The sequence below is a fragment of the Mesoplodon densirostris genome, chromosome 4 (assembly GCF_025265405.1).
Source record: "Mesoplodon densirostris isolate mMesDen1 chromosome 4, mMesDen1 primary haplotype, whole genome shotgun sequence".
NCBI classification, from domain to species: domain Eukaryota; kingdom Metazoa; phylum Chordata; class Mammalia; order Artiodactyla; family Ziphiidae; genus Mesoplodon; species Mesoplodon densirostris.
The window spans coordinates 76,209,432-76,233,305 of NC_082664.1; the positions used below are offsets into that span (position 1 = coordinate 76,209,432).

At 56.0% G+C, this 23,874-nt stretch overlaps 1 protein-coding gene across 1 annotated transcript; it reads left to right on the forward strand.

Moving 5' to 3' along the window:
- On the forward strand, window positions 1–23,847 carry LOC132489316 (myosin-6-like). Its single transcript, XM_060098219.1, has 37 exons — window positions 1–201; window positions 1,409–1,552; window positions 1,845–2,001; window positions 2,099–2,126; window positions 2,413–2,521; window positions 2,789–2,881; window positions 3,825–3,888; window positions 4,155–4,253; window positions 4,686–4,789; window positions 4,874–5,012; window positions 5,571–5,839; window positions 6,123–6,293; window positions 7,478–7,787; window positions 8,478–8,548; window positions 8,839–8,926; window positions 9,017–9,134; window positions 9,277–9,400; window positions 9,685–9,821; window positions 11,067–11,322; window positions 11,469–11,711; window positions 11,861–12,037; window positions 12,323–12,468; window positions 12,695–12,785; window positions 14,842–15,231; window positions 15,583–15,709; window positions 15,801–15,919; window positions 16,282–16,478; window positions 17,024–17,207; window positions 17,381–17,546; window positions 17,684–17,808; window positions 18,715–19,023; window positions 19,264–19,467; window positions 20,347–20,472; window positions 20,685–20,960; window positions 22,558–22,653; window positions 23,330–23,464; window positions 23,824–23,847. The coding sequence occupies exons 1-37, from the start codon at window positions 1–3 to the stop codon at window positions 23,845–23,847; spliced, it is 5,817 nt and encodes a 1,938-aa protein (XP_059954202.1).
- The last annotated feature ends 27 nt before the right edge of the window (window positions 23,848–23,874 follow it).

The following is a 23,874-nucleotide window of genomic DNA, read 5'->3' on the forward strand; positions in this document are numbered from 1 at the left end:
ATGACCGATGCCCAGATGGCCGATTTTGGGGCGGCGGCCCAGTACCTCCGCAAGTCAGAGAAGGAGCGTCTAGAGGCCCAGACCCGGCCTTTCGACATCCGCACTGAGTGCTTCGTGCCGGATGACAAGGAAGAGTTTGTCAAGGCCAAGATCTTGTCCCGGGAGGGAGGCAAGGTCACTGCCGAGACAGAGAATGGCAAGGTGCGTGGGGCACAGCACAGGGTGGTGGGTGCAGGGGTGGAGCCACATGCAGTGGGACCTGAGGGGCTCTGGAGAAGAGCCAAAGCCAGGGGGGGGTGCTGGATGAGCCCCCCTCGAGAAGCCCAGCCTCTGAGTGAGAACTGACCTTTCTTGTTAGGTCTGAGCAGGTGTAACAAGGCCCCACGCCAGCCCGTTGCCAGAGAGGAGGTTGGCGGCTGAAAACCTCAGCTGGTTTCCTCCTCAGAGGGGACTTTTAGATAAAGAGGGCATAGACACAGCATCAAATGAAGCTCCCTTCTCAAACCTGCATCCCTCCACTCTGCCTCAGCTTCCTCCATGAACCGAGTCTCCCCAGTCCTCCACAGCCATACCAAGAGCAAACTTTTACCGATGAACTCAAAGAGCAGGAACTCTTAAGTGGAATGCTCAGTCCCGGGCTGACAACTGACACTCAGAAATCCACAGTCCTGGTCCCTCATGCCAGCCACGAGAACTGCCACTGCTCAGCAGCAGTGGCTCAGAACCGTGTGCCTCGCAGACATGCTGGCTGACTGTTGCGTCCCATTGAGGTGTGTAATAACAGGCCACAACCTCTGGGGACTTTGACCCTGAACCCAGCTCTGCCACTAGCAGCCACCATGCTGGCAAATCATTTAGTTATTGATCCACAGCTTTCTCCACTGTAAAAAAAAATGTTGGAATACCTACTTGCAGGATCTCATGACGTCAGGGCACGGCAAACTGACCAGTGGCAATCAAACCATTTGACAGTGACCAGTGAAGAGTGTAGGGCAGATGGGTGAGATGTTTTTCCGTTAGTGGCAAGGTTTGCCCTGAGCAATTGATGCCCTGAAGTACTGCCCCCAAGAATCAGGGTAAGGTGTGTGTGCACAGGTCAGAGAGTGGCCAGCCTTAGACAATTAAGCAGGGACTGAAAGGTGATGCTCATGGGCACAGGGTCTGGGCAACTGGCAAGACACAGGGACTGGGACTCTAGGACAGTTCCTAGGAAGAGAGAGACAGTGGGCAGGTAGATTATCTGGTGTCATGGGGAGCTATGGGCTAGGGCCCAGGCACTGGTGAGAGAAGAGCTAGGGGAACGAGGCCAGGTCCCAGCCTGTATTCTGGGAGGAGGTACGTGGGCGAGGCTGGCAAGGGTCCCGGTGGGAGTGTGGTCACCCCTGTCCCACTGCCCCACCCCCCCCAGACGGTGACCGTGAAGGAGGACCAGGTGTTGCAGCAGAACCCGCCCAAGTTCGACAAGATCGAGGACATGGCCATGCTGACCTTCCTGCACGAGCCCGCGGTGCTCTACAACCTCAAGGAGCGCTACGCAGCCTGGATGATCTACGTGAGTGCGCCCCGGGACGCCCCTCTCAGTCTAGTGGCTTCCTGCTCCACGTATTTCCACCTCCTGGAGTCCCGAGAGTTTCTGTCTTTCGTGCCCAGGCAGTATTGCACTCTGTCCCAATCCCTGCATCCTTGGTGCAATTCTAGTACCCTGAGGGCTGGGAGTCCTCAGATGGAGCGCGCCTTCATACGTTTTCCTTTCTCTTCCTCTCCTAAGACCTTTCGCTAACTCCGAAAACTGCCAACCCTCCCCCCTCATCACTGGCAACTCACTCCTCGTTTGCCTCCCCTAGACCTACTCGGGCCTCTTCTGCGTCACCATCAACCCCTACAAGTGGCTGCCGGTGTACAACGCCGAGGTGGTGGCCGCCTACCGGGGCAAGAAGAGGAGCGAGGCGCCGCCCCATATCTTCTCCATCTCCGACAACGCCTACCAGTACATGCTGACAGGTGAGCCGGCTGCTCTGACCTGTGGCCCCTCAGCCCCACACCCATGGACCTGGGCCCTCAGCCCTGACCCCATTGCCTCTGCTCTTTTCTCTTCCAGATCGGGAGAACCAGTCAATCCTCATCACGTGAGCAAACACCATCCACCCACAGAGGGGCGTGGGCTGGGGGGGGACCCAGGCTGATTCCTGGGGGTGATGGGGTGGGGAGGAAAGGTTTAAGGCGGAGACTGCAAGGAACTGGGCTCTCCGAGGAGTGCCGGAGTGACCTACAGTGCTGGGCAGACTCTGCAGGGAGCTGGGCCTCGGGGGAGGAGATTAGATGGCTGGGACTCTGAGAGAGGGGGGTGCAGTGCTGAACTTCGAATGGAGGGTGGTGGGAATCTGGGTTCTGATGGGTCCCTGTTGCCCCCAGCGGAGAATCTGGGGCAGGGAAGACTGTGAACACGAAACGTGTCATCCAGTACTTTGCCAGCATCGCAGCCATAGGTGACCGAGGCAAGAAGGACGTCAATGCAACCAAGGTGCCGGGTGGGCCACGGGCTCGGCAGAGGGGGACTGGGGGCGGGCTGACCAGGGGACCCCTAGCCCTGCCCTGGGAAACAGTGAAGACTGCACTCCTGAGCCCAGTGCTCAAGACCTACCTGGCAGGAGACACACACTCTGAGGTCTGAATATGACCCGTTGGAGCTGCAGACCCCCCAGCAGTTCATCCAGCCACACCCCCGCCCTCCCCACCACCACCTGGAGGTGGACTGGAGATGCAGCCCCGCACTCTGCTCCCTCTGCAGGGCACCCTGGAGGACCAGATCATCCAGGCCAACCCTGCCCTGGAGGCCTTCGGCAACGCCAAGACCGTCCGGAACGACAACTCCTCCCGCTTCGTGAGTGCACCTGACCACTGCCAACTGGCCTCATGCGGCCTCAACAAAAAAAAGGGCGGTGCAGTTTTGCCAACAGACACCCCACCTGGTTGATTGTCCTGCATTTGGTTTGGGGATATCAAATAACACACACACACACACACACACACACACACACACACACACACTCCAAACCCTCCCCACTCAGCCTGGCCCCCCAAGTGCTGGTAACTCAAGAAAAGAGACCCAGAGCCACCACAGCTGTTCCAGAGCCAAGTAACAGGGCTGATTTGGGTCACATTCTAGATTTTCCTTATGACTGTTTCCAAAGCTCTTCCACACTGGAAGTGGGAAGAGAACATGGGCGTTGGAGCCAATTCCCCAGCATTCCATCTGCCCAGCAAGTCCCCACACCTCTCTGAGCCCCAGTTCCTGCATCAGTGGGACAGAGGTAGCAGTGTCTACCTTGCTGGTTATTGGGAGGATTACAAGAGCTCATATCAGAGGTATAAGCAGGACACATTCTATCAGTGCTCATTCCTGTGTCATTTCTTTCTTTTTTAAAAAAATATTTATTTATTTATTTATTTGGCTGAGCTGGGTCTTTAGTTGTGGCACGTGGGATCTTCACTGTGGCAGGCGGGATCTTTAGTTGTGGCATGCAGGATCTATTGATAGTTCCCTGACCACGGATTGAACCTGGGCCCCCTGCATTGGGAGAGCAGAGTCCTAACAGCTGGACCACCAGGGAAGTCCCCTCCTGTGTTGTTTCTGCTCAGAGATCCCTGGGTGGCATGTGGGGATGGGCATCCTCTTCCCTGTTTTACTGATACTAAACTGGGATTCCAAAGAAGTCATTTACCTTTCCAGAACCGTCCAGGGCATTCTGGGTTGCAATGAGGTCCAGGATCTCCGTGTGTCTCTTGTGGCCAGTTCTCTCACTCTTTGTCCCATCTGCCCCCAGGGGAAATTCATCAGGATCCACTTTGGAGCCACTGGAAAGTTGGCTTCTGCAGACATAGAAACCTGTGAGTACGTGGGGAGCCCTGCCCACACCTCCGGGTCCTCCACCTCTGCCTTCATTCCCGCTGGATGCCCCACCTCAACATTTCCCCTCCATCTTCTGTCTCTGTCTACATTTGCCTCTTGGCTTTAGAATTCTTCTTCCTTTCAACCGTATCTTTCCCCTGGCTCTCTCCACTTGCCGGGAGAGCTCTTCTCCCCTGACCTCCACCCTTTTGCTGGCTTGGCTCTTTCCCTCCTTACCTGCCTTCCTCCCCTCTCCTCACTTCAGATCTCCTGGAGAAGTCCCGGGTGATCTTCCAGCTGAAGGCTGAGAGGAACTACCACATCTTCTACCAGATCCTGTCCAACAAGAAGCCAGAGCTGCTGGGTGAGCCCGGCCCGATGGCCCTGCTGCCCCCAGCGCCCTCCGCAAGCCCGCCTGTGCAGGGCAGATCCCTCCTCCTCCTCACCCGTCCCGCCAGCCTGCTCACCCCCCCTCCTTCCATCTGCCCATTGCCTTTCTCTTCCTCCCTCACCTTGGACTCCCCTGTGTCAATTCTTGCCTCCCTTTCCACCCTTCCTTGCTGCTTTACTCCTTCTCCTCTGCATTTGCCTCCCCTTCTCCCACCTGTCATTCGCCCACCATCCTTCCACCCTGGGTCCTCGCCGCCCACTTTTCCTTTTCTTCTGGGTCCTCCCCTTGGTCCTTGCTGACGGTCCTCCTCTCTACCTGCTCCCGCTCTTCCCTTCTCCCCACCCCTCCCCCCCACCGTGCCCCCTCCCACCCCCTTGTCCCCCGCCCTGTCCCTCGCCTGGACAGACATGCTGCTGGTCACCAACAACCCCTACGACTACGCCTTCGTGTCTCAGGGGGAGGTGTCCGTGGCCTCCATCGACGACTCCGAGGAGCTGGCGGCCACGGATGTGAGCGAGGAGGCAGTGGGAGGGTCCCGGGGCTCCTGGGCCACCCGCCCCGTCACTCACTCTGCCTCTCTCGCCCTGCCCCAGAGCGCCTTCGACGTGCTGGGCTTCACTCCTGAGGAAAAGGCCGGCGTCTACAAGCTGACGGGTGCCATCATGCACTACGGAAACATGAAGTTCAAGCAGAAGCAGCGGGAGGAGCAGGCCGAGCCCGACGGCACTGAAGGTTCGAGGACAGGAGAGCAGGCGCTGAGAAGGCCTGAGGGGATGGGTGTCTGCCCGTCATGCAGAGACAGTCCTCTAGGAGCACGGTCTCCCATTCTGTGTCCAAAAGGGGTGCCTTTCAACAATTTTTTTTTTTTGGCTGCGTTGGGTCTTCGTTGCTGCGTGCGGGCTTTCTCTAGTTGGGGTGAGCGGGGCCTACTCTTCATTGCAGTGTGCAGGCTTCTCATTGCGGCGGCTTTTCTTGTTGTGGAGCACGGGCTCTAAGAGCGTGGGCTTCAGTAGTTGCGGCACGTGGGCTCAGTAGTTGTGGCTCGTGGGCTCTAGAGCGCAGGCTCAGTAGTTGTGGCTCGCAGGCTTAGTTGCTCCACGGCGTGTGGGATCTTCGCAGACCAGGAATTGAACCCGTGTCCCCTGCATTGGCAAGCGGATTCTTAAACACTGTGCCACCAGGGAAGTCCCTATTTGCAACTGTTTAACGAGAGAGGCAGGACCTGATGGTCCTGGGCAGGGAAAGAGGGTCTGCTGAAAGTGCTTGCTTATCCCTTTCCTTCTCCACCAGATGCTGATAAGTCCGCCTACCTCATGGGGCTGAACTCAGCCGACCTGCTCAAGGGGCTGTGCCACCCTCGAGTGAAGGTGGGCAATGAGTACGTCACCAAGGGGCAGAATGTCCAGCAGGTGTACTACTCCATCGGGGCGCTGGCCAAGGCCGTGTACGAGAAGATGTTCAACTGGATGGTGACGCGGATCAACGCCACCCTGGAGACCAAGCAGCCGCGCCAGTACTTCATAGGCGTCCTGGACATTGCCGGCTTCGAGATCTTCGACGTGAGTGGGGAGCCCCGGGGCCAGGAGAACCGTAACTCACTGGTTCGCACAGGCAGCCACTGCTGGCTGAGCCGGCTGCAGGCCAGGCACGGGGATGGCGGTGGGCTCCGCAGTGGTGGAGGCGGTCATGTGTCTTCAGGGGGCTCTCCCTCCCCGCCCTGACAGGGGAGGGGAGGGACCAGCTGCACCCCTTGCCGGGCTGGACGCAGCCCTGGGCCCACCCCATGGGCCACGGACAGCTGCCTGTCTGACCTGCTCCCCTCCCCCACCCCCCGCTCTGTAGTTCAACAGCTTTGAGCAGCTCTGCATCAACTTCACCAACGAGAAGCTGCAGCAGTTCTTCAACCACCACATGTTCGTGCTGGAACAGGAGGAATACAAGAAGGAGGGCATCGAGTGGGAGTTCATCGACTTCGGCATGGACCTGCAGGCCTGCATCGACCTCATCGAGAAGGTGCCGATTCGGCCCCTCCACACGGTCCCCTTCACCTGCCATCCCAGACAAAGTGGCAGCCCTGTCCCTCTACACCCAGGAAACTAGTCCCCAGAATCCCAAGCCCTGCTTTCACACACTGTGACATCAGAAGCATACACAGGTCCAGCCCTTCCATCTGTCCCCAGCACCTAAGACCTTGTCCTGTCTGGTGGACACCTCCCAGGGTCTTAAGAGGGGGATGTAGTGAAGGAGAGGGTTCCTGGCCCCTCTGACACCCCATGAGAAGCATCATTCATGGGAAGAAACGAGGCTGAAACTAGACATGTTGGCTTCCCATCCTCTCCCTGTTGGCTGAGGATAAGCCTGTTTTCAGCTCCTCTTATCTATGGAGGTTCCTCAGGGGAGACAGGACGGAGCTGGTGGGAGGCTCCCAGTGCTGACTTGCTCCCAGGGCTCCATTGCTGATGGAGGCCAGAGGCCGCAGCACCTGCCCCTCCCCCAGCCCAGCCACGGCCAGTCAGAAAACAGGGCCTTCCCCACAAGCTTTGCGTAGTTATCCACGGTGCTGCTCTTCCAGAGGCCTCAGATTTCCCTGAAATTGTATGTAGAAGTGTGTGTGGACTGGTGGTGGGCGAGGTGTATATGCAAGTATGCGTGTGTATGTGCATTTTTCTGGGGAGGGAGTCTTTGGATTCGCCAAATTCTCAGTAGGATCCCTGTCCCAAGAAAAGTCAAGAGCTGCTACACTTTCTGAAGTGCAGGACACTGTGCAGAACCCGGATCCCTCTAACCGTCCCTTGAACGATTGTTACCCGTCATATAGGGACGAGTCTGGCCTGCCCTGTGGTCTGGCGCCTCTGACACACTTCTGTCCCAGCCTTCACCCCACGCAGGGAGCCATTCAGGAAGAAGGGGCTGTTCTTGAGCCCTGGTGGGGCCGGGGGCTGGGGATTGGGAGTACAGGGCTCTTCTCTGGGTCCACTGGGGCAGAAAGAGGTTACATTGGCCAGATCTGAACGTATTCGGATTTAGGTTAACTCCAGGAATATTGGCTTCCTGTATTGGGACACGAGGTACCAGCTCGGGCTCTCTGTGGCCTGCCTGCTACACTGGGCTGCAGTCTCTCCTCTGTCGGGGTATGGGACTCTGCAAGCCTGGGAGTGCACTCAGTGATGCTCTCCCCCTCCCCACGCTGCCATCAGCCCATGGGCATCATGTCCATCCTGGAGGAGGAGTGCATGTTCCCCAAGGCCACTGACATGACCTTCAAGGCCAAGCTGTACGACAACCACCTGGGCAAGTCCAACAACTTCCAGAAGCCGCGTAATGTCAAGGGGAAGCCGGAAGCCCACTTCTCCCTGATCCACTACGCTGGCACCGTGGACTACAACATCACAGGCTGGCTGGAGAAGAACAAAGACCCGCTCAACGAGACGGTAGTGGGCTTGTACCAGAAGTCCTCCCTCAAGCTCATGGCCACACTCTTCTCCTCGTATGCCTCCACTGATGTCGGTAAGAGGGCAGCCCTGCACTGCCAGAGCAGTTCTGGAGGTGCAAGGGGCCAGGATCCCGCTGCTTCAAAGCACACAACTCTAAAGGCAGGAGGGAGCCCGTGAGCCATGGGAGGGGGTCAGGAGATCCCACAGCGGCCCATCTCTACCCCTTCTGTGGAAGTGCCATTTTGCCCATTGGGTTATGGACGTTGTTGTACATGCTGTGCATCTCTTCAAGACTCTGAGCAACTGAAGATCAGTGAGGGGGGCAGCACATCACTGCCGCAGGCCTGGCATGGAGCCGTGCCTGCAGGAGGTCACAGTAAATGTTGAGAGGATCACTGAACATACAGTAGAACAAACGAGCCTCCAGTTCAGAGAAGGAAGAGAAAGGGTGTGAACTGAAACAATGAGGGTAAAGTACAAGAAGAAAAGTAGAAAGTGGAAAGATGTAAGCATGGGTAGGGGTTAGAAGGGAATGGGAAGAGAAAGCACTGATATTATTTCAATGCTTGCTTTGTGCCAGGCACCGGAAAGGCACACTCCATGCTTGATCTTTTCTAATCTTCTTCTCCTCCTCATGAGAAAACTGAGACCTAGAGAATTATTTGCCCAAAGTCACACATCTAGTGAGCAGCAGAGCCTTGCCCCTACCCGAGGGCTCCTCTGTGTTCAAGCCCTCGTTTATCATTCCTTCTCTTGTTATTAGGGGACAGCAGTAAAGGCAAAGGAGGCAAGAAAAAGGGCTCATCATTTCAGACAGTATCAGCCCTCCACCGGGTAAGAAGGGCCCAGAGATGCCAAGAGACTTGTGGTGGACAGGCCCAGCCCAGAGCATTTTGTCTGCACCACCCTAACCTGATGCTCTGAGTTTAGAGAGGAAAGAAGCTAGAGTTATGTGGTCGTTTTGGGCATGTAAATTCTATACAAGCCTGAACTCACATCATAAATTATGTATCAGCTCCCTATCCCTTTGAGGGTTCTGGTGACAGGTTGTCTGGGTCCCAGGGCTCAGGGACCAAAGGGATGGAAACTGTGGCTCCTGACCTCCAACTCTCATCCACCCCCAGGAGAATCTGAATAAGCTGATGACCAACCTGAGGACCACCCACCCTCACTTTGTGCGCTGCATCATCCCCAATGAACGGAAGGCTCCCGGTGAGCGATGCACAAGGGTCTAGTCTGGAGAGGGCACTTGGCATCCACTTGCCCTAAGGCTGACGCCCTCCCTCTCCCTTCCTGCCACAGGGGTGATGGACAATCCCCTCGTCATGCACCAGCTGCGCTGCAATGGTGTGCTGGAGGGCATCCGCATCTGCAGGAAGGGCTTCCCCAACCGCATCCTCTATGGGGACTTCCGGCAGAGGTGGGTACCAGGGCCCTCCAGGGCTCAGGGAACAGGGGGAGCATGGGCAGCCTCGGGTGGGAGGGGAATCTTCAGGTGGCCTCAGATTCTCTGGGCAGAGATCAGTGCAGAACGTGGGTAACTACGGGCAACTCCCTCCCAGGTACCGCATCCTGAACCCGGCAGCCATCCCCGAGGGCCAGTTCATTGACAGCAGGAAAGGGACAGAGAAGCTGCTGGGCTCCCTGGACATTGACCACAACCAGTACAAGTTTGGCCACACCAAGGTGAGTCCAGAGCCCAGTAGGGTGGCGTTGAAAGATGTGTGACCATGCTGAGTGGACCAGTTGGGAGTTTGGAAGGCAGACCCCTGATTCCTGGCTACCCGTATCAACCAAGGGCTGGAACCCAGGCTTCCTTTCTGTCTTGTTTTTCACATTTCACTCCCAGGTCTAGGATGTGTGGATAACAGGGCCCTGGGAAGTTGAGCCAGGGTCTCCCACACTCTCCCTCCACCCTGGCTACCCTTCTCTGAGGCTGTGGCCCCCTTATCTCTACCCCTCACCCCCAGGTGTTCTTCAAGGCGGGGCTGCTGGGGCTGCTGGAGGAGATGCGGGATGAGAGGCTGAGCCGCATCATCACCCGCATCCAGGCACAAGCCCGGGGTCAGCTCATGCGCATTGAGTTCAAGAAGATCTTGGAGCGCAGGTGAGGCTGGAGGGAAAGAGAGAGGAACTCCCAGAGATGTAAGAGGCAGACAAGCAGAGCGAAGTGGCATGGGTCAGGAGACCTAAATTCAAATCCTGGCTCCACCACTTACTAGCCAGCCTGAGCAAGTGACTTTGCCACTCTGGGTCTCATTTTGAATTCTTTAAAAAAGAAAATTCCCCTTAGGGAAATACAAATTAAGACTCCAATGAGATACCATTTTTAAACACTAGATTGACAAAAATCAAAAAGTCTGACTCACTGCTTATGGATGTGTAAATGTGTGCAATCTCTTTGGAAAACAACGTATCATTTTCTTTTAAAGCTGAACAGTTACATACCTTTCCACTCCTGAGTGCATTCCCACAGAGTAACTCCTGCACATATTCAACATGAGACAAAAAAGAAACTTTATAGTAACATTGGTCAAAATAGCAAAGATCTGGAAACAACTTGAATTTTCATCCACAGGAGAATGGGTGAATACTCATTCAGGGGAATATTATAAAGGAACGAAAAAGGAGGGAACCAAAACTACATGGTACAATATGTTTGAACCTTAAGAGCATATTGCTGAGTAAAAAAAGCAAGTCACAGAAGGATACCTATTGTGTGATGCAATTTTTATAAAGGTCAGAAATAATTTTTAAAATAGCATATTGTTAAAAGATGCATACATATATGGTTAAAATATTTTTTGAAAAAGTTAGGAAACAAAAAACACAAGATTCAAGGTAGTGGCTGCTTCTGGTGGAAGGACCAGGAAAGGGGATGGGGTGGAGCCCACAGGTAGAATCAGCGATGGCAATGCTCTAGTTCTTGTTTGGGTGATGAGTTCACGGACAGTCATTTTGTTTCATGCTTCATGTCTTACACATATATTATAGATATTCATAAATGGAAAATATCATATTTTTAACGTGCTTGAGGTTCTTATGAGATTAGAAACACCGAACACAGTAGACATTCTGCAAGTGGTAGCTTCCATAGCTACTAATACTCCAGTAAGGAAGATAAAAACTGCCCTTTTGTTGAATTGATCAATTAATAAATATTTATGGAGCAACTCCATGTTCAGTGTGGTTATGCTGAGGTGGGGTTGCCTATCAAGGCTACAAGACAGGGTTCCTGCCCTCAGGTGCCTACAAACTTGCTTAGATGTGCTGGGAGCCGAGTGCTGCTGGCCCCATGATTGCGAAGTGCTCTTTTACAGTGCCCTTCCCTGCCTCCATGTTTCTTTGCCAGGGATGCCCTGCTGGTAATCCAGTGGAACATTCGGGCCTTCATGGGGGTCAAGAACTGGCCCTGGATGAAGCTCTACTTCAAGATCAAACCGCTGCTGAAGAGCGCAGAGACAGAGAAGGAGATGGCCACCATGAAGGAGGAGTTTGGGCGCCTCAAAGAGACACTGGAGAAGTCGGAGGCTCGACGCAAGGATCTGGAGGAGAAGATGGTGTCCCTGCTGCAGGAGAAGAACGACCTGCAGCTCCAAGTGCAGGCGGTGAGACCATTTCTCCTCTCCCCTCCCCTGGATTATAGCCCGTCTCATCACCAGGGACTATGAGTCTCAGAGCTCTGGCTCTCTTTAAGACCCTGGATCTCTTCTCTCTTTCATCACCATCTCTCCTCTCTGTCCTCTTCTCCCAGGAACAAGACAACCTCAATGATGCGGAAGAGCGCTGCGACCAGCTGATCAAGAACAAGATCCAGCTGGAGGCCAAGGTGAAGGAGATGACCGAGAGGCTGGAGGACGAGGAGGAGATGAACGCCGAGCTCACGGCCAAGAAGCGCAAGCTGGAAGACGAGTGCTCTGAGCTCAAGAGGGACATTGATGACCTGGAGCTGACGCTGGCCAAGGTGGAGAAGGAGAAGCACGCAACAGAGAACAAGGTGAGGGCAGCTCCCTCTGGCTCCAGCCCAAGTCTCCTCAGGATTCCCAGACCTGAGTGTGGCCCCGGTCCTTGGCATTGGAGGTCTCCACAGATGTCTCCAGGTTGGTGACCTTTGACCCTAAAGGGGATGGGGTTCTTGGTCAACAGGTGAAGAACCTGACAGAGGAGATGGCTGGGCTGGACGAGATCATTGCCAAGCTAACCAAGGAGAAGAAAGCTCTGCAAGAGGCCCACCAACAAGCCCTGGATGACCTTCAGGCTGAGGAAGACAAGGTCAACACCCTGACCAAGTCTAAGGTCAAATTGGAGCAGCAGGTGGATGATGTGAGTAGTAACAACCATGCTCCATCCCTCTCAGGTTGGGATTTTTCAGGCAACACCAATGCCCAAGGGGTTCCCAATCCCTAGAACTAACTTTCATGACCCCTGGGGCCCTTTTCTTTCTGCAGTGCCTCACTAGGCTGGGTCTCTAATCCTTCATGCTTGCAGGGCTAACTCTGCTGGTCTGACTTCCAATCCCATTGGACTTTGGGTTTAGAAGGGAGCAGAAGAGGATGCACTGTGGATCTCAGGTTTCCTACATCCTGTTCATTTTCTTTTCTCCACCAGCTGGAGGGATCCCTGGAGCAGGAGAAGAAGGTGCGCATGGACCTGGAGCGAGCCAAGCGGAAGCTGGAGGGTGACCTGAAGCTGACCCAGGAAAGCAACATGGACCTAGAGAATGACAAGCTGCAGCTGGAAGAAAAGCTCAAGAAGTAGGAGCCTGCGGCGGCCAGGAAGGGCTACTGAGGGTGTCTGGCCTGAGGGTTAGAGTGCAAGGTGCTGCAGCACCTCTGGCCAAGGCTGCTCCGGGCACACAGCCCCCGCCCCCCACCTTCACCCTCGGGGCCAGGGGGAGGGGACTGGTCCTTGCCTGCCGAGGCAGAAGGAGAGGATGGGCACAGAGAAAGGAAAACCACCTGTCACCCTCTTCTCCTCCAGGAAGGAGTTTGACGTTAATCAGCTGAACAGTAAGATAGAGGATGAGCAGGCACTGGCCCTTCAGCTGCAGAAGAAACTGAAGGAAAACCAGGTGAAGTTCTTCTGGGTGTAGCCACCCGGGAGCTCAATGGCACTGAGGCAGATGAGGCTGTAGGAGCTGCTTAGGGTTCTAGACAGTATCTAGAACTCCAAGCCGCCCGGAGGCCCCAACAGCCCTGACTCACAGGCACTCGGGAACATCAGCCTTCCCCCATTAGAGCAATAATGTCTTATTTCAGCTATTTGGGGGACTATTTGGGGGAGAGGGTGGGGATCATACTTACTAAAAGGGCTTCTCTTGCTGAGCTATGCTCCACCTCATGGGTTTTCTGCTCTGGGACAACTGGTAGGGCTCCCTTCTCCTCTAACCCTTACTTTTGGTGCTTCTCCCCGCTTCATGGGGGTGAGAAGGGCCTTCATGGAGCACCTTCCCATGGGAAGCTCTGTTCTTATTCTTCCCAGGTATTTACCCTAGCCACTAACTCAGGCTGGATCCCCACAGAGCACCGTGATATGGAGTCAGCTCCTGCAAACTTGAGCAAGTCACTCCCCCTCCTGAGCCTCAGATTCTCCTCTCGTCTGTAAAATGGGACTAATGACCCCTGCCTTGCAGAGAGATATTGTATAGGAGCCCACTTTGTCAACCAGGAGGCAACATATATATGTTATTTTAATATAGCTCAGGCTAGAGAAGTGAGCCAGCCACTTGCAAGAAGATGTTCTTTTGTCTTTCGCATGGCTTTCTCATCCCTCTGCAGGAGACTGAATTCACAGCCAGAGTCTCCCTTGCCTTTAATGCACCCTGAATTTTAATGTGCTTTTAGTCCCAAGTTTGTCAGAAGAGCCCTGGAAGCAAGGAAGGCAGGTACTCTCATTCCCATTTCATAGCTGCAGAAGCTATACGGCCACATCTGGACATAGTGACTCCAAGGCCACAGGGACTCAGCTATTTATCCTCTCATTTTCTTATGAGACCACTAGTGGAGAGAACTGATCTCCCCTCAGCATTCAGGGTCGATAGCCCAGGGTGCAAGTGACACATGAACACAATTCCCCTCCTCTGGGGGCTGCTCAGGGGCTGGTCTGCCTTCAGTGATACTCTTCCCTCCCATCTTCTTGGGTGCCCCTTCTGGGTTTTAGCGTGAATATTAGGACGTCCCCAGGTTCTCCTACCCTGGTCTGGGCAACCTCTTTGACTGTTGAACCCAGAACAACTGTGCTGTTATCCTCACCAGGTCTTGGCAATGGGCTGTGGCTCCTCCTTCTTCCTGCCCAAGCTCTTGCACTCAGTCCCCATTCTCCATCCTGGGAGCAGGGGTGTGGTGGTCCTCTCTCTCCTTCTCCCAGGACCCCCTCACACACATTCCATCAACACCCTCCATAACCATAGATGAAGGGATCCCACCAATCCTCCCCTTTGCTCCTTCCTAGTCAGACAACAGATCAAAATTGTAAATGGGACATTCTGCCAATTTAGTCAGGCCAAGGCTAAGGCCAGAAAATAATGAGGTAAGGACATGATACAGAGGAGGGCACCCTGCTAGCACTCACCTGGCCTGGAAGGGAACAATTAAGCTGGAACCCAGCCCTGGGCATAAATAAAGTAAGCCCTGGAGAGTGAGGAATATGGTTGATTAATACAAGCACCAGCTTTCCTGCCTTATCGTTAGCAGAGCAGAGCCTAGTGAATCTGTGGAATCTTTGAGACCCAAGACCTCACGGGATCTCAAGATCCCTCTCTGAACACAGATTCTCAGGATTCAGGGCTGCAGATGCTCAGACTGGGTCTGAGATGCCCCTCCAGGAAATGCCTTGAAGGTTTGGCTTCAACCAAATTCCCACTGACGGTCCATGCACTATAGGATGTTTGGCAGCCTCCCTGGCCCCTGCCCACTAGATGCCAGTAGCAACACCCCCTCCCCAAGTCATGACCATCAGAAATGTCTACAGGCCTCGTTGACTGTCCCCTGGGGCACAGAATGTCCCCTGGTGAGAACCACTGCTCTGCAGGACCTGGGTGCTTTGGCCAGGAGCCTTCTAGAGCCCTGGGGAGGGAGCTCTGATGGAGGGGTCAGGCGGTGGGTCTGAGCCCCCTATACCCTGCCCAGGCACGCATCGAGGAGCTGGAGGAAGAGCTGGAGGCCGAGCGCACTGCCCGGGCCAAGGTGGAGAAGCTGCGCTCAGACCTGTCCCGGGAGCTGGAGGAGATCAGTGAGCGGCTGGAGGAGGCCGGCGGGGCCACGGCCGTGCAGATCGAGATGAACAAGAAGCGCGAGGCTGAGTTTCAGAGGATGAGGCGGGACCTGGAGGAGGCCACGCTGCAGCACGAGGCCACGGCGGCCACCCTGCGCAAGAAGCACGCCGACAGCGTGGCCGAGCTGGGCGAGCAGATCGACAACCTGCAGCGCGTGAAGCAGAAGCTGGAGAAGGAGAAGAGCGAGTTCAAGCTGGAGCTGGACGACGTCACCTCCAACATGGAGCAGATCATCAAGGCCAAGGTGGGCCTCTGCTCTCCTCTCCTCGCCCTCTCCTCCCTCACAGCCTCGCAGTGCGCCTTCCTTCCACTTCCTCTCTGCCATCGCTTTTATTCTCACTCCCTTCGTCACCCTCTGGTCTCTCTCCCTCTCTCCCTTGCACCTGCCTTGCCCTCCACCTGCGTCTCCATCTCCTCACCATCTCTCCCTTCTTTAATTCATGCATCCTCTCCAGATTGTGCCCCTCCAGCCCCGCCCCATTTCACCCCCCACCCCCTGCCTCTGTGCTCTCCCCAACCTTGGCCCTCCCTTCCTTCCTCCAGTCAACCCAGCCCCTCCCACATTCACCTTTCTCTTGTCCCTTACCGCCTGAAGGCAAACCTGGAGAAGGTGTCCCGGACACTGGAGGACCAGGCCAACGAGTACCGGGCGAAGCTAGAAGAGGCCCAGCGCTCCCTCAATGACTTCTCCACCCAGCGAGCCAAGCTGCAGACGGAGAACGGTGGGTGCCCCTAACCAGCCCTGCGCCTGCCTCACGGAAGAGCATCAGTTGCCCCCTTCCATGGCCCACAAACGCTTGTTCCCACCTGCAGGTGAGCTGTCCCGGCAACTGGAGGAAAAGGAGGCTCTGATCTCCCAGCTGACCCGAGGGAAGCTCTCCTACACCCAGCAGCTGGAGGACCTCAAGAGGCAGCTGGAGGAGGAGGGCAAGGTGAGGCCCAGCTACGGGGCAGCGGACAGGATTGATGGCAGCCCTGGGGCAACCAACCTCAGAAATGGAGCCTGGAAGCTGCAGAGAGGCCTCTGTAATGAAAAAACCTCCAGGCCAGGTTCTTCTACTCTTCAGCTAAGCCACACCCGAACATCACTGAGCGCCTCCTTTCTTATTTGCAAGGGATGGGCAAACTGGGAAGGTACCTTAAGATGCTGAGATTCCACACCAGCCCTCACCCTGAAGGAGGCCAGGGCTTGGTTGAAGTTCATAGATATGAAAAGGATCTGGAGAATGGGGAGAGGGCCTTCCCTCCCACCTTCCCAGACGCTGAGCCCGCCTCCCGGTGCGGCCCCTCTCAGGCGAAGAACGCCCTGGCCCACGCGCTGCAGTCAGCCCGGCACGACTGTGACCTGCTGCGGGAGCAATACGAGGAGGAGACGGAGGCCAAGGCCGAGCTGCAGCGCGTCCTGTCCAAGGCCAACTCAGAGGTGGCCCAGTGGAGGACCAAGTATGAGACGGACGCCATCCAGAGGACCGAGGAGCTGGAGGAGGCCAAGTGAGTCCTGGGCAGCCCCCCACCCTGCTTCTAAGAGAGGAAGGCTCAAGAGGACATGGGTAGAGACAGGCAGAGTGGGCACGGGAGGCAGATTTGAGGCGGAAGAGAGGAGGTAGGGAGAAACGTGGTGGGCAATACAGGTGCTTGCGAGGGAGCTGGGGTCCTGCGCTCTGAGTGAACCCTGGCTGGCCCTGACTCACTTCCTGTGACGGGCGAGCTTTTGGCCCGGGTTATACCTGATGCTCACGTATAAGACGAGCAAAAAGCTTGTTGGTCAGAGGAGCTACCGCCGATCAGCCTGGGTGGGGAGAGGTGAGGGCTGCCACCCTGATGCCGCTCCCAGTAAGGAAGAGCCTCTGTTCTAAGCACCCGAAGCCCTGGCTCCCTGGAGGCTGGGGTTCCAGGGCCTGAAGGGCTGCTCAGTGTCCCAAGGAGCTGGGTGGGAGGGCCGGGCCCTCCTCATCGGGCAGTTCAGGGAGGGGCCGTCCCAAGGCCCCACGGTTCCCAGGTAGAGTGACACACATACACCCAACCGCCCCGGGCAGGAAGAAGCTGGCCCAGAGGCTGCAGGACGCGGAGGAGGCCGTCGAGGCCGTCAACGCCAAGTGCTCCTCGCTGGAGAAGACCAAGCACCGGCTGCAGAATGAGATCGAAGACCTGATGGTGGACGTGGAGCGCTCCAACGCGGCCGCCGCGGCCCTGGACAAGAAGCAGAGGAACTTCGACAAGGTGGGCCCAGGCTGGGGGCTCGCAGCCAGGGGCCAGAGCAGGCGGGCAGGCGGGAGTCAGGAACGTCCTCCCAGGAGGCAGAGGCTGGGAGGAGGCTGAGCCCAGGAGAGGGGCCTGGGCGCCCCTGGAGGTGGGGCTGGGGCTGCCCGGTGAGCCGCGTCCTGTCCCCGCAGATCCTGGCCGAGTGGAAGCAGAAGTACGAGGAGTCGCAGTCGGAGCTGGAGTCCTCGCAGAAGGAGGCGCGCTCCCTCAGCACCGAGCTCTTCAAGCTCAAGAACGCCTACGAGGAGTCCCTGGAGCAGCTGGAGACCTTCAAGCGGGAGAACAAGAACCTGCAGGGTGCGGGGCCCAGGCCGGGGGCGGGGGCGGGGGCGGGGCAGGGAGGGTCCGCACGTGGCGCCACCCAGCGGCTCCTAGAGGCGTGCCCCGCGTTGGACCCCGGCTGCCCCCAGCTGAGCGGCCCGCCCCTCCCACAGAGGAGATCTCCGACCTGACTGAGCAGCTGGGCTCCAGTGGAAAGACCATCCACGAGCTGGAGAAGGTCCGCAAGCAGCTGGAGGCTGAGAAGCTGGAGCTGCAGTCGGCCCTGGAGGAGGCCGAGGTGAGGGCCTGGCTCTGCCTGCACCCCTGCCTCCAACCCTCTCCTACCCACCCCCGCCCTCCTGTCTCTGACTCCGCACTCTCCCTCACCTGGGGGTGATGCTGACCCAAGACAAAATCTATCAGCTCCTTATTCTTAGTCCCAGGTCATATACCCACTACCCATGACTACCTCCAAAGCCAAGGTCTGTGCAAAGGAAAATGCCACACACAGCTTGATCATAGGTTTGTTTCCCACTGGGTTTATAAAGTTGAAACCTGGCCATCATAACAACCCCTCAAACAGGGGGTGGGAGCATGGGCTCCAGACTCAAACAGACTTGAGTTTGAAACTTGGCTTCAGGACCACCACTTTGTCATTGGGCAAGTAACTTAAGCTATCTGTACCTCGGTTTTCTCATCTGTAAAATGGCATCAGTTGTACATACCTCATGAGATTTTACGCATGACTATTATGAAGATTAAATGAGGTAACGTGCTTAAGCGCTTAATATATATTAGCTATTGTTATTGTTCATTTGTAAGAACCTAGCGATAGCCCTGAGATTTGGGGCTTCTAACTTTTTTCACTACAGGGTGAGGGGCCTGGGAAACAAAGAGAAATGTTTGAATTTGTGGTTGTAAAAATCCTTCCCTTTTCTATGATATTTTAGATGTGTCAGGATCATGCAGTGTTGGTGCTGGAGGGTCTTGACAATTGTGAGCTCAGAACCCTTTCCTTGACAGAGGAAACCAGGGATATCCAGCACTTCCTCCCCCAGAGCACCCGGATGGCCTGGGATGCAGGTCCCCCCTCCCCATCTCTTCTCAGCTCTTCCCCTCCTGGGTGACACCTTGCATCCTCCCAGCCTCCCTCCCCAATATACCCTGTGCCCTGACTGTCAACTTCGGTCCCTCTCCCCTCCAGGCCTCCCTGGAGCACGAGGAGGGCAAGATCCTGCGGGCCCAGCTGGAGTTCAACCAGATCAAGGCAGAGATGGAGCGGAAGCTGGCAGAGAAGGACGAGGAGATGGAGCAGGCGAAGCGCAACCACCTGCGGGTGGTGGACTCCCTGCAGACCTCCCTGGACGCGGAGACGCGCAGCCGCAACGAGGCCCTGCGGGTGAAGAAGAAGATGGAGGGCGACCTCAACGAGATGGAGATCCAGCTCAGCCACGCCAACCGCGTGGCCGCCGAGGCCCAGAAACAAGTCAAGAGCCTCCAGAGCTTGCTGAAGGTACCTGGTGACTCTTGGAAGCAGGAAGTCACCTCACCCAGAGAGGGGTGGTGGCCGAGTTGGGGGGTGGCGTCCCATCACAGCACCAGATCCCTCCTGCCCCGGGGCCGTCGCAGACACCTCCCACAGGCCCCACCTGAGCCACCGCCAGGGGCTCTCCACAGCATCCAGTTCAGCTGACAGCCTTCTGATGGGCCAGAGCCCAGCCGCCTCTCTCACGCCCACTCTCCTGATGCGCAGGACACCCAGATCCAGCTGGATGACGCGGTCCGTGCCAACGATGACCTGAAGGAGAACATCGCCATCGTGGAGCGGCGCAACAACCTGCTGCAGGCCGAGCTGGAGGAGCTGCGGGCCGTGGTGGAGCAGACGGAGCGGTCCCGGAAGCTGGCCGAGCAGGAGCTGATCGAGACCAGTGAGCGGGTGCAGCTGCTGCACTCCCAGGTGAGAGGCCAGGAGAAACCTGCCGAGCAGCAGAGCCAGGACACCTAGCAATGCTCTGAATCAGATGCCCTGAGAAAGCATATGTCCAACCTGGATCATAAATTATTTCATCTCTTGGACCAGCTCGCCTCTGTTAGTCATGGCTGCGGAACCACAACCTTGAGAAAGGGGTCTACACTTAAAAGCTAAGAGTGTCATGGTGGATTGGTGGTGCCTGGCAAAATCACAGATCTGGGAGTTGTGGAATGCATGCTGTTATGGGATATCCTACATCTAGAAGACAGCCAGCCTCAGCTTGCTGTATTAAAATGGGACTTTTGGAGTTGAAAGAAGCACAACTGCATCTACTTGCAAGCCAAATTCTCCACAGAACACCATTTTTCTGCAATCCCATACACACTGTTTTCAGCTATACTCGGTAATGAGTTTTTATGTCCATCTCACTGCACTGCCCTGTGGAGTTTTGTTCCGTAATCTAGTACATATGGGAATGACATCACCCGCTGATGTGGTCCTCTCTTCCTTACCCCACTCGTTCTATAACTATAATCACTTCCAGAATACAGTCCCTTTAACCAAGTTTTTCCCATTTTCCTTGGAATATTTTCATACTCCTGCACAGACATGTTACTACAGAGCTCAGGAGTAGAACTACAGACCCTTTCCTGCTTGAAGTCTTTCTTCAGAGCTGAGTCCCTTTAGATAGAATGTGTAGAATGTATCTATTTTCATAGGAAAAGAGAAAGCAGGTGCAAAGCAAGGAAAATACTAAAAGCAAGACATGTTTTTTAAAAATGACCCATTCTAATTTTCTCTGGGTAAAAGTGTAGAATCAGGCAGCAAAGCATACATTCAGTAGTTTTCTTTACCTTTATCTAGAACACCAGCCTCATCAACCAGAAGAAGAAGATGGAGGCGGACCTGTCCCAGCTTCAGAGCGAAGTGGAGGAGGCAGTGCAGGAGTGCAGGAACGCCGAGGAGAAGGCCAAGAAGGCCATCACGGACGTGAGTGACCGCTCCCCTCCTTGCCCTCCCCAAAAGACTCGAACCAGGGCTGTGGGTCCAGGCCAGGCCACTGTGCTGTAACAGCGGTGACTCTGCCACTCTGTGGGTTTGAGGGCCTCGGGGAGCAAATGGCAGGATGGGCAAGAGGTGATCCTTAATGGGAAAGAAGGGGCCCCAGGGCCCTGTTCCTTTACACTCTCTGTCATGCACAGGCCGCCATGATGGCGGAGGAGCTGAAGAAGGAGCAGGACACCAGTGCGCACCTGGAGCGCATGAAGAAGAACATGGAGCAGACCATCAAGGACCTGCAGCACCGGCTGGACGAGGCCGAGCAGATCGCCCTCAAGGGCGGCAAGAAGCAGCTGCAGAAGCTGGAGGCCCGGGTGCGGGAGCTGGAGAATGAGCTGGAAGGCGAGCAGAAGCGCAACGCAGAGTCCATCAAGGGCATGAGGAAGAGCGAGCGTCGCATCAAGGAGCTCACCTACCAGGTGTGGGCGCGGCCGCTGCTCTGGGGCCGGGCCCTTAGGAGTGGACATGAAAGCGCATCCCTCGCCCCCCCTCCTGACCCACACCGGCCCCACACAGAGCCACCCAGCCCTCCTGCCACCTGCTCCTTGAGAAGCTGTCTTGAGATTAATTTTCTTTCACAATCTCTGGAGACTGTTTGGCTTGAGTCCATGAATGTTTCTAGCGAAGGGAGAATCTACTTCTACTTCTTGAAAGCTCTTTGAACCAGCATTTCCCCAGTTTTTGTTTGTTTGTTTGTTTTGTGGTACGTGGGCCTCTCACTGTTGTGGCCTATCCCGTTGCGGGGCACAGGCTCCGGACGCGCAGGCTCAGCGGCCATGGCTCACGGGCCCAGCCGCTCCGCGGCATGTGGGATCTTCCCAGACCGGGGCACGAACCCGTGTTCTCTGCATCGGCAGGCGGACTCTCAACCACTGCGCCACCAGGGAAGCCCTCCCCAGTTTTTTAATAACCTGAAGCACTACCATGAAGGCTTCAGAACAGTCCAAGCAATCTTTCCACCAGTCTCAGAGGCAGGGGCATTGTGTGGCATTTTAGTGATAAAAGTCAAGGATGGGAAAAGGCTCAGATCTTCCATGGAACTTCTGGGACAACAAACAGAAGGCCTTAGAGAAAGAAATCCCAAAATGTTCTAAGCCCTCCATCTATCTGTATAGCTCAGAGCTTATGCCTCTGACCTGTTATTTTCACAGTGTGCCTGGGCAGGAGAGACAGAGGAAGTGGGTATTGATCCATTTGACAGCTGGATATGAGAGGCACAGGAAAGAGATACAGATGTAGAACTTCAGGTGTATTGTGGGCATAAGTGGCAGTAGCGTCCTAGCACGTGCAATGATCAGGAATGATCACGTGACATTGGAGCCAGTGATCCTGGTGCCCAATACCTGACCCAGTACAATGTATATTGGGTTATGATAGATTAGAATAATCTGGATTATGATAATCCCTTCTTTCTGCTTTCATTAGTCCTCTCTGCTCACTCCAGAACCACTGGCCAAGAGCACCTCTGGTGCTCCAGATTAGAGCTGGAACAGCCCTGATGTCTCCATATTATCAGATGAAGAAATCCCATTTGGTTCCGAGCCCCTCCTCCCATTTCTCACCTTAAGGCCACAGCCCTCCTTGCTTTTTAGATCCTGGACTGAGGACCTTGCCGTGCCCTTTGACCTATAAGCAGTGTCAGAGATGAAGTTTCCCCACCACCTCTTTTTTTTTTTTTTTTTTTGCGGTACGCGGGCCTCTCACTGTTGTGGCCTCTCCCGTTGCGGAGCACAGGCTCCGGACGCGCAGGCTCAGCAGCCATGGCTCACGGGCCCAGCCGCTCCACGGCATGTGGGATCTTCCCGGACTGGGGCACGAACCCGTGTCCCCTGCATCGGCAGGCGGACTCCCAACCACTGCGCCACCAGGGAAGCCCTCCCCACCACCTCTTTGACCTGACCTGTTGGAGGGAAGAGCAGCTAAGGCGTGAGGAGAAGATGCGGTGGTGAGGGAGGGAGAGATAATCGCTTCTGCCCCCGCCCCTAAAACTGGCTTCTCCCTCCCATATGCCCCCAGACGGAGGAGGATAAGAAGAACCTGCTGCGGCTGCAGGACCTGGTGGACAAGCTGCAGCTGAAGGTCAAGGCCTACAAGCGCCAGGCCGAGGAGGCGGTGAGTTCATGGTTTTCTCCACACACCCCTCCTATGTGTCAGAACCAACAAGTGTCCACCCCAGCGTGAGGCCTGGATGGAGGGTTTGCTGTTCACTTTAACTCTCAAACTCAGAGCTGTGTCAGGCACTCTAAGTTAATAAGAGCAAAGCTTATTCCACCCAGGACCTGCCCACAAGCTGCTTATAATCCATATACCGGTAAGCCCAAGAGAAGGCAGTGCAGCTGCTGATGCAGGTCAGGGGGCCAGCCAGTGCTGAAGGCTGGAAGGTGGCAGGAGAACTGGGCCTGGAAGAGGACCTGAGCAGGCATAGCACAGTGGGGAGGACATCCGGGTGAGCACAGAAGTGTGGATGTGACGTGCTGATGAGCACACCTGTGCAGGAACCCCCGGCGGTCCAGGAGCACTGTCAGAGTCACATTTGGACAGGTGAGGTGAAGCTGGATTCTGAGGGCAGGGAGACCAGGCAGCGTGGGATTCCTCTTGGGCAGTGAGTGGCTGGGAGTCTGAGTGCTGGACAAGTTTGAGGAGGGGGCCAAGCCAGGAGCAGGACACCCTTGGCAAGGCTGTTGCAGGAACACGGGTGAGGGGTAAGAGCACTGAGCCCCTGGTCAGGGACAGACTAGGAGGCTGGGCCCCTTCTCGCCTCATCCTCCCGCCCCCCAAACCCCCGCAGGAGGAACAGGCCAACACCAACCTGTCCAAGTTCCGCAAGGTGCAGCACGAGCTGGATGAGGCAGAGGAGCGGGCGGACATCGCCGAGTCCCAGGTCAACAAGCTGCGGGCCAAGAGCCGCGACATCGGCGCCAAGGTGGGTCCCTCCCCAGACCCTGCTACTCACCCCCCAGCAGCGCGGCCCCAATGTCAGTGCCCTCTTAGTGGGCACTCCTCCCCCTGTATTTGGATAGCCCTGAGGGTCCCACAGCACTCACACCTGAGCATCCCCCCTCCTGCTCAGAGAAGCCCCCCACAGACTGGAACCTCCTTAGAAAGCCCAGTCCCACCCCCCCGAACCACAAGGACCCCTAAATGGGACCCCAAGATCCCTGAGGCCTGAACCTCTCCCCACTAAGGGCATCTCCCTTAGGCCCCTCAAAGCCCTAGAGATTCCTCCCCACACCCTTCCTCCCTCCCGCCAGCTGCCCCCTCACACCTTTTATTCTTTCTCAGCAAAAAATGCACGATGAGGAGTGACACTACCTCTGAACCTCGCTCTTGCTG

Coding starts and splice junctions, on each gene's coding strand:
- LOC132489316 (XM_060098219.1), top strand. CDS start 1: ATGACCGATGCCCAGATGGCCGATTTTGGGGCGGCGGCCCAGTACCTC. Junction 7,788..8,477: donor GTATGCCTCCACTGATGTCG/GTAAGAGGGCAG, acceptor TCTTGTTATTAG/GGGACAGCAGTAAAGGCAAA. Junction 20,961..22,557: donor TCAAGGAGCTCACCTACCAG/GTGTGGGCGCGG, acceptor ATATGCCCCCAG/ACGGAGGAGGATAAGAAGAA.